The sequence below is a fragment of the Ipomoea nil genome, unplaced genomic scaffold, assembly GCF_001879475.1.
Source record: "Ipomoea nil cultivar Tokyo-kokei standard unplaced genomic scaffold, Asagao_1.1 scaffold1525, whole genome shotgun sequence".
NCBI classification, from domain to species: domain Eukaryota; kingdom Viridiplantae; phylum Streptophyta; class Magnoliopsida; order Solanales; family Convolvulaceae; genus Ipomoea; species Ipomoea nil.
In genome coordinates this window covers 828,691-838,560 of record NW_017617953.1, presented here as the reverse complement: position 1 = coordinate 838,560, position 9,870 = coordinate 828,691, and the positions used below count along the sequence as shown (strand labels likewise).

The 9,870-nt window shown below is 43.7% G+C and overlaps 2 protein-coding genes across 2 annotated transcripts; one reads left to right on the top strand and one right to left on the bottom strand.

Annotated features, from left to right (window-relative positions):
* Nucleotides 1-1,680: 1,680 nt before the first annotated feature.
* Nucleotides 1,681-2,133, bottom strand: LOC109189302. Its single transcript, XM_019340095.1, has one exon. It carries the CDS (start codon nucleotides 2,131-2,133, stop codon nucleotides 1,681-1,683), a length of 453 nt encoding a protein of 150 aa, XP_019195640.1.
* A 2,559-nt stretch (nucleotides 2,134-4,692) lies between these two features.
* LOC109189301 lies at nucleotides 4,693-5,352 on the top strand. Its single transcript, XM_019340094.1, has one exon. The coding sequence runs from the start codon at nucleotides 4,693-4,695 to the stop codon at nucleotides 5,350-5,352; it is 660 nt and encodes a 219-aa protein (XP_019195639.1).
* Nucleotides 5,353-9,870: the final 4,518 nt, after the last annotated feature.

Sequence of the window (9,870 nt, the reverse complement as noted above, 5' to 3'; positions counted from 1 at the left end):
GACCAATTTGTAATCTTAACGGATCTTCATTATGTTGGGCCGCATCAGCTTCAGTCGGGGAGCGTTGCTCGCTCGTAGTAGTTTCCCCGCTTCCGCTGCCCGATCCACTCGAGCTGGATAACCCCTCCGAGCTAGACGACCTTTGTCGCTCGAAGGCTTTCTGTGGTCGTTGAACGACCTCTGGTGAAGACGCCTCAATATCTATCTCCTCACTCAGCTGCTCGACCGCGTCATCATAGTCCGCGCCTGAGACGTTCTGACTGTCTGTGTCCGACATTCTGTCTTCCTAAAGGGCGGTCAGGATTTTGTTAGGGTCAGGTACGACCCAGTCGTGGTCAGTTAGGGCCTGTAGTCGGCCATTGTGAGGTAATGTAAAGCAGAAAAGTAAAAAGCTAAAGGAGAGAGAACTTACCGAGTGATTGCAGTTCGCTGAAAAGCTGAAGTTCCAATTGCTCGACCGACTTTTGGAGTTGCTTGCTTGGGATGCTCCGATTGACTTAGAGGGTTGGTAGAAGTTCAAATGAATCTCAGAAGGGTCTATTTATAGGAGAACATTTGGGCGGGAAACGGCCCACTTGCGCGAGGTGACCGTTCCGGACTCCGAGGCGACCGTTGCAGTCTCTGAGGTGCGCAGAAGCCGACACGTGGCAAAACAGAATGACAGCTGTCCGGTCGGGTTTGGCGGCGGTTGATTGGACTTTTTCATCCCGGCCCATTTTTTCCCGGGCTTGGGGGGGGGGGGGGGGGCTCTTGGTAGGGAATACCCCGACCGACATGCCATGTGTTTTATTATTGTTTATGCAGGTTTACAGGTCGGATATTCCTGAAGGAACCCAGTCGGACCCGACCGGTGCATCTCCTGACCGACGTGGCAACGTTACGCGCTGACAGGCAGGGCTCGCGGGTGGAGACACGTGGTTGCTACGTGGGTTACATGCCGGCCGGCCGGAGTTGTGTCTCCGGCCTAGCGGCTATAAATACCCGCGGCGGCAACAGTGTGAGGGACTTTTGGAACGATCGATAGGCTATTTACAGAGCTGCCCGACAGCAGTCAGTCGGCCCTCGGAATAGTCATTTAGATTGTATTAGGTCCCTCTTCACGATCAATAAAATACTTTATTTGCTTTAACTTGGTCGTGCTTCTTACTTTAACCGCATTACGTGGTATTTACACTATCAGATAGATTTTCACTGTCTGATTTTGCCTTACACAAAGAGTCACAACTTAATATATGTTCGATCTTTCTGCAGTGTTCATGCCGCAAATGTACTTATTAATTTCATCAAAGACATCTAAAGTTGGTGAGAGGATCGCTCGGCCTTCTAGGTGCGACTCATCAAGCATGTCATATCTCGTGCTTGGGAAGGTGCTTTCCACTATAGTTGCTATTGGATCGGGTCCACACTTCAATAGAAACCATGCCAGAATATTGATCTTAGTCAAACCGTCGTTTACAACCCCTGTAATCCCATCTCCGATGTCTGCAATCCATTTTGAAAACTAATCAACTGTACGTCTATCTTCCTTTGAAGCTAAGCTCCGTAGTTTCAAGTTATTCGTGAGCCTCAATACCTTGCAAGTTGTCCAGATGTAGGAAGAATTAATAGTGGCTCCGACAACTATTGACCTCGTTGCTTTTGAAATAATGCGAAGAATTTGTCTAAAATCGCCACCCAAATCTACTGTCTTCCACCAAATGTCTTTTCAGCATTACCCGGTATGACGAACCTCAATAGATCCATCATGGTTTTATCCAAAACCTCAAAATAGTGTTTCTGCATCATCGGTGCTTCATCCCATATGATCAATTTGCTCTGTATTATAAGCTCAATAAGGTGAGTGCACTGCGATATATTGCACGTGGAATCTTCGTTCAAAAAGAGTGGTATAGCAAATCTGGAACACGCCGTCCTGCCTCCCGGCAAGAGCAAAGATGTTATTCCACTCAAAGCAACGTTGAGAACAATATCACCGCGGCTCTTTATCTTTGACGATAACGTTCTCCGCACGAACGTCTTGCCTGTTCCTCCGTAACCATACACAAAGAGCAATCCACCCCCATTATAATAAATATCATTCATCATAGAGTTATAGACATTCTTTTGCTTGTACGTCAATTGTGTTACCAACATTTCATGCTCTCTTCAACGATTCATTGTCATACGCCAACTCTTCGGCTATCAACTTATTTTCCATCAAGACCCATGTTGCTTTCGTCTGGAATTGGCATTTCTGAAAAGTTCATCGGGCTCTTCTCCCACAAAGATAACAACTTCTCCAACTCTACCAAAGCAACTGTTTATTATCCGAATCCAATAACACCAACTTTTATTAATAGTATAGATTAATTAATATTTATATTACTTTGGGCGGAAAAGTTTAAGAGAAGGATTTTACTTTTATTAATAGTATAGATATAAATTGGTGTTAAATCAGTATTCAAATTATTATTATTGGTGTAATTAATAATTAATAAATCATTATTTCCTTATAAAATTACATAATAATTAATAAATAATTATTTTATTATTATAAAATTACGATATTAAGCAGAATTTCTAAAGAACATTACCAATTAATAGATACAGAGTATTAATTAATTTTCATATAATATTTTGTTACCAATTAAGCTTTACTAATTCTTTTACCAATAAATTAATTAATGAATATTAAGAAAAGTTTGAGCGGAAAAATTAAAGAGGAAGGTTTTACTTTTATTAATAACATAGAGTATAGATTAATTAATACTTATATTAGTTTGGACAGGAAAGTTGAAGATGAGGATTTTACTTTTATTAATACTATATAGATATAGATTGGTGTAAAATCAGTATTCGAATTATTATTATTGGTGTAAATAATAATTAATAAATGATTATTTCCTTATAAAATTACATAATAATTAATAAATAATTATTTCTTTATAAAATTACGATATTAAGCATAATTTCCAAAGAATATTACCAATTAATAGATACAGAGTATTAATTAATTTTCATATAACATTTTGTTATCAATTAAGCTTTACTCATTCTTTTACCAATAAATTAATTAATTAATATTAAGAAAAGTTTGAGCGGGAAAATTAAAGAGAAAAGTTTTACTTTATTAATAACATAGAGTATATATTAATTAATATTCATATTAGTTTGGACAAGAAAGTTGAAAATGAGGATTTTACTTTTATTAATAGTATATAGATATAGATTGGTGTTGATAGATACCCCAGGTTAGCCGCCAGGACGGGAAAGTCAGGCAATGCAGCCGGGTCAAAGCATGGTCCGATACTCAGCATGAAGGGGATTCCAGGACCTTTCTCGGTCATCTTATAAGACGTCTGACAACAACAGTTGCTCATCCTTCAGCAACCAATCTCAGTAGTTGGAGCGTCCCCGGGCGGGCTCTCGGACGAGGCTCGGTTGGGCGACTAGCCTCGGAAGTCGGCGTGTCTCCAGCTGAATACCCAAGCGGATTCAGAGGACGACCAGGCTACGCAGGCGATGTGTCCCCGACCAGGCGCCACCCTAAACCCGACTAAGAGACCAGGCTACGGAGGCGGAGTGTCCTCGCCTAGATACGATGGCCCCAGAAGAAACTCCATGGCAGCCGGGCATTCCTGACTGGGCACGTACCCAAAAACGGACATCAGCAGATCCTACGAAAGCAGTCTTTGTTGATTTAAGTAGCTTCCTTAATTAGTCTAGACGGTTTATGGTAATAAGTAGATGGCTACGTCAGCCCTACTCGTCTCTAGGATTGGCCTCACGTCAACCCTACTTGCCATAAACGAACCCCGCGTTCATGTATAAATATCCCCCCCGGGATCACCATGTATCGGGAACGGCACTTTTAAGGGCAAACCCCTAGAGAAATAATATCGCATTATTCTCTCTCTCTCTCTCTCTTAGATGTTTTATCTCTTATTTTCATCATCTCGCAAACACATCTTTCGGTAGTGTTGGCCTGCCGAACGGACATCGAGGCTGTGAAAACCAACTTTGGCGCCGTTTGTGGGGATCGATACAAAAGGTCCCGTTCTTGAGCTCTATTGATGGCACGTATGAGACATAGCAATCGCAACACCGGTCCGAACGCCGCCGTCCAGCCAGTTAACGGGCATGTTGTAGTTGTCGCAAACCCGCCAGAACTGCCCGCCAGCAGTCGCGCTTCCATTGGTGACCTAAGGGAGCAGCTAAACCACCGCGCTTCCAGGGAGCAGTCGGCTGCACATACTGCGCGTACTGTCGCGCCGACTCCCGCGCCTTCAGGGGGGGGACCCGTCAACGCCTGTCGCTCAGGCCCAAGCCAACTTCACAGAGTTGTTGGTGCAAGCATTCGACTCGTACACGCACGGGCGAGGCCAAGCACCCCCAAACAAGATTCAACAACCCGCACAATCAGTTCCCACAGAGAACCCTCGGGCAGTGCCCGAACATTCCGAGCACTTGGGGGGTATTCCACCTGTCAATCAGCAAGCCAACCGCTCGTCGCACTCCCGACTAGGACCCGCAGCCCCAGCGCAGTCAATCCTGGAGCGCTTGGGTGAGTGGGCTGGGAAACACCTCCCCGCCCGGTCGGTCAGAGTGCAGCCGCGAGCCATCATTCAAAGGAGGTTGGCTGCACGACAAAGGCGAGAAGCTACGGAGGGCATAGGGGAGTCATCCGTTCTACCCGACCAAAATAACCCCGAGATGGTCGGTCTATTCGCCGCTGTGCAGGAGCTGCAGCAGATGGTTGAAGGGAGAGACAGACTGGTCGCTGATAGTCACCTGACCGCCTCGCCCTTCTTAGCGCAAGTGCAAACTTACAATGCACCGGCCGGATTCAAGCTGTCCGATCATCCCACTTTTTATGGCTCGGGGGATCCACGTGACCACGTCATCAGCTTCCAGGCCAAGATGCAGGTAATCGGGGCTGACGCCCCGATGATCTGTCGGGTGTTCTTCCCGACATTGACCGGGCTGGCTCAGAGGTGGTTCCTCAGGCTCTCCCCGGGATCTATCAATACTTTCGAGGAATTGGCCACCCAGTTCCTGACACACTTTGCCGGGAGTATGAAGCCCAAGAGGTCTGTCTCGGACTTGGCCAGGGTGCATCAAGACGAAGGGGAAAGCCTGCGCAAGTATATTGCGCGACGGCAGAAAGAGGCGCAAACGGTAGATGGCCTGGACAACCAGACAGCCCTGACGTTCTTTACCGAATCTCTGAGAGTGGACGGGTACTATAGTCGATTGCAGGAGGAGAAACCCAAGACATACACGGAGGCCATCCAGTGGGCCAACCAGTTGGCCGACACCGAGGAGGCGGTCAGACAGAAACGCAAGTTGGAAGTTTCTTCCAAAAGACCCTGAGCGGACAATTCCCGCGAGGGGCGAGCAGCGGAGGAAGGCGACACTCGTGTGAGAGCTCGTCGTATCATGGATCGACTAGGAGCTCCTGCCCCGCGGCTGTTGGCACAGCCCGTCCACGAGGTTCGCGCCCCGTTACCTATGCCCCCGCCTATCCGTCCTGGCGATAGGCCCCAAGTGGTTGGCACAAATCCCCAGCCTTACTGCCGATACCACCGCATGAACACTCACTCCACGGAGGAATGCGAAGATTCAAAGGAAGAAATCGAGGCACTCATCAAGCGCGGTCGGCCACTGCCCCCTAACCAGTGGCGCAGGCCAAGCGCGGCTGAACAGAAAGGAATGGCAAGTCTAGACGGGGGAAAAGCCGCTGATAAGGGTAAGCAATCCATGCGGGAGGAGGACGGTGAAAAGAATTAGAAGCACAAGTCGGTAATAAACGTGATAGTGGGTAGTCATGAAGGTGGTGACTCTGCCAGGGCCCGGAAGGCACGCGCCAGGCAGCTTTACGTGGGCGTCGTAGCCTTTCCAGGAGCCAGACCCTAAGAAAATATGCAGAAAACCGATCGCCTTTACAGAAGATGACTTACCCAGGGGTCCCGTTGTAACACCCCACTTTTCTAACTCTTAATTATCTCTCTAAACGGTTATTAACACAATCTAAGTAGCGGAAAATTAGATGAATGTAGTGAGGGTGTCACCGCCACAACCACCACTCTTGGTGATTGCACAGGCTAAGGGGTAAAACTATAACATACGATTAAGTCTGGGTACTAAAATAAATACTGAAAAGTAAGGGGGAAAATACGTCACCCCAAAACAGTCTACCAACATCATCATTAGTATAGGGTCATAAGTCTAAATCCACAAAGACATCATAAATAGAACTAGAGTTTAGACAGCTCAGATTAAGAGATTAATCTAACTCGATCTGTTCTCACTGCTGGCCCACCTGAAAGGGGTTTTGCAAGCAACACATAGACAAATAGGAAAAACACCTGTTAGCACGAAGTTAAGTATAACCACACTCAACCCTGTAAAGCATTCTAACATATACTTGGAAAACATTTGATATTTTTATATCAATAAGCCAATCTCAAATCATCTTTAGATTATCGTAAACTTTCTAGATGCTTGCACCTTATAATAACAGCTGACATGCTTATATTTGTATAAGACTGATCATGTATATTCATCAACAAATAGATTTCTCAAATAGCTTATCAAGCAATTAATGCTTACAAATAGGGTCATGCTAAAAGACCATATAAATAAGGTGTTCACATGCTTCCACACTTTTAACACATAACATATTAAGTAGAACTTCTATTACATCACAATAATCATGCTCAAGGGAATATCTCAAGTTAAACTTCTCAAATAACAATCATTTACGAAGCTCTATTCGTATACAAACATGTATAGCATTATGATCATGCTTCTTATGCAATCTCGTGCAACAATATAATCATACTCTTATGCAATCTCATGCAACAATATAATCATACTCATGTGCAATCTCGTGCAACGATATAATCATACTCTTATGCAATCTAGTGCAACATTATACTCTTACTCATATGCAATCTCGTGCAACAAATAATCACACTCTTATGCAACCTAGTGCAACATTATACTCATACTCATATGCAATCTAGTGCGTTTAAATATCCATGTTTTTATGCAATTTAGTGCAATAATATAGTCATACACTCATATATAAAATAGAGTACTTTCTATGGAGGTTTCTTTGTTACTTTCTCGAGTCTCTCTTGACTCTCTTTTTCTATCGAGTCTAAATTAACTCTCATACTTGAGTCTCTGTTGACTCTCTTTCTTGAGTCTCTGTTGAATCTCTTTCTTTCTCTTATACTCGTAGACGGCTAAAGGCTTCACAGAAGTGTGACTTACCCCATCGGGAATGGCATAATTCCGACCCAATATCTCCTACCGTCTACGGAACCAATCTCGTGGTTCAAACTCTGTGGAATCAGGTATTGAACTATTAGTCTACACACCCTCTAACTAGGATTCCAAGCCTGACGGAAAGTTTCCAACCTCGTAACGTTGGAATATGCCGCGTTACATAGTCTGGGACCGCAATGTCCATAAATATCTCCTGAGAGGAACATAGTCCAAACGGTATCCTCCAAAACCTCACCGTTATAGATAATACATAAATATATCTCTCATGCATCAATCTCATGCATGCAATAATTCTATTATTTCTCAATGCATCAAAGAATGATATACCACTTGCTTATGGTTTTTGAAAGTATTCTTAGACTCACGTTGGTCCCTTATGCATTTTCGAAATATGCATCATGTGAAATGTCAATATGCTCTATAATATGCTTTTAAATCATGTATACACTAACATGAAGTATTCAAAGATATATCAACATGCTCGGTTTGCAAAATAACAATTTCTAAACATTTCACTCAACAAGTATGCTTCTATTCTCATTGATCAAATAATACAATTTAGTCATGCTTTCATAATAAATCCAATTCTCAAAGGATCATGCTTCTTTACTCAATAAAATCATTATTTGATCATAAAATCAACAATTTCTCAAACACAGAGAGTTTAGCAAAATATGCACTGTGTAACATTTCTTCACAAAATCCTTCTAAACATACTTATTTTTAATCCAAATTCAACGAAATCAAAGCCAAAACGTGCGTCAAAACAATCCCGAAGAGCCAAGCCACAAGGGCCCGTAACACTCGGTCCAAAACGACACGTAGCTGAGCTACAAGGGCCCGACCACTGCACAAAACCTTCACAGTACAAACTCAAGGACCTGGGGTGGGACTCCTCATGGTCCGCCCCATGAGCCCCGTTAAAGTGCTGAGACTAGGCAACGATCCTCTCCAAGGGCCGTGCCCTAGTCCCATGGTGGCACGGCTCTAGCTGGCGGTCCTTCTGATGGGCCGCGGCTAGGGCCGCCACTCTGATCTGGTGCACACTGTGTTGTGCACCAGATAGACTTCTACCTGCAAAAACTTGTCCAAACACTTCCAAAACAATTCCAACAAATCACAAACACATCTTAGATCACTTCCAAACATAAACACATTAAAAACTCATAATTTCTACTCATTTCTACTCAATACTAGGCTTCACAGAGCCAAAACTAGAGAGAAATCCATGGGGTTATACCTCTTGTAGTCTAGACTTCTTGCTTGGATCTCTTCTTCCTCATGGTGTAGCTTGAGCCTCCTTCACCACCTACACTTCCCAACACACCTTCTATCCTTAGCCTATATTCTTAAAGACTAAAGAAAACTAGAAGAGAAATTATGCTAGAAAGGAGGATGAACAAGCTTACTAGGTTGGAGCTTTTCTCCTTGGATGTTGGCAGACAAATGTGAGGAAGAGGCAATGAAAATGAGATCAGGAAAATGTGATGGAATGGAGGGTTTATATAGGGTTCAAAACTCCTAAGATGATTCACAATGATTGGTTGAGGGCAAAGGGGTAATTTCCCCAAGCTAGAAGATGACTTTATAAGGGATTTTTGGATGTTTTGTGGGCCACCATGTATCATGAACCATAGACTAAAAATGATATTTCTCTATTACTTTGGGTGGAAAGTGAATTTTCCCAAAAGCTAAATGGATGAACACTTGTTCAAAATTCTCTTGGTCTCACTCGGGTAAAATTTTCGATTTAAATCTTGGTATGCAAAGTACCCGAAAACTTTGGAATTTTCGAATGAAATTCATTTCTTCGGTGTCGAATTAACTTTAAAATGGAACAAAATTATTTTATTCAAACACCGATTGATCGCAAAAATTTGTAATATGATGAAAAAGCTACTTTGGAATTTCTTAATACTGGATTTATAAAATAAAATTTTGGGTTGTTACACCCGTGGTGCACCGGGACGCCCTAGTCATCGCGATAGACATCCAGGGATCAGTCACCCGACGGGTGTTGGTCGACACGGGCAGCAGTGTCAACGTATTGTACTTGGAAGCCTTCCAGAAGTTGGGATTACCCAAGGAACAGATGCGACCTGTCCGAACCCCCTTGGCCAGGTTCACTAGCGATGCGGTTGAGGCGGAAGGGTGCGTTTCTTTGACTGTTGAGTTGGGCACGTGGCCTCAAGTAAGGAAGTTAGAAATGGAGTTCGTGGTCGTTGCTCTGGAGTGCGAGCACAATGTCATCCTCGGTCGGCCAGGGCTGGAAGACTTGGGTGCCCTCATCTCTATTGAGAATTTGTGTATGAAGTTTCGCACACTGACCAGCGTCGGAGTAGTGTGCTGCGATCAGAAGACGGCTCGCAATTGCTATTTGCAGGCCTGCCGGATGGTTGGGCAGAACTGTGACACCTCGAAAATCTAATCCCTAAATAGAATTAATTATACAATTAATTCTAAATCTTCCTTATGAATGTTTCCCTTCAAATTTCTTAATTGTAAAGTGGGAGGACCTAAATTAACCAAATCCTTGGTCAATTGGTTTAGTCAATAAAAAAAAAGGACCTTGAGCTTTAGAGGTTGTACCTAGCC

Bases quoted from the DNA above. Each gene is read 5' to 3' on its own strand.
- LOC109189302 (XM_019340095.1), bottom strand. From the start codon at position 2,133: ATGTTGGTAACACAATTGACGTACAAGCAAAAGAATGTCTATAACTCT.
- LOC109189301 (XM_019340094.1), top strand. From the start codon at position 4,693: ATGGTCGGTCTATTCGCCGCTGTGCAGGAGCTGCAGCAGATGGTTGAA.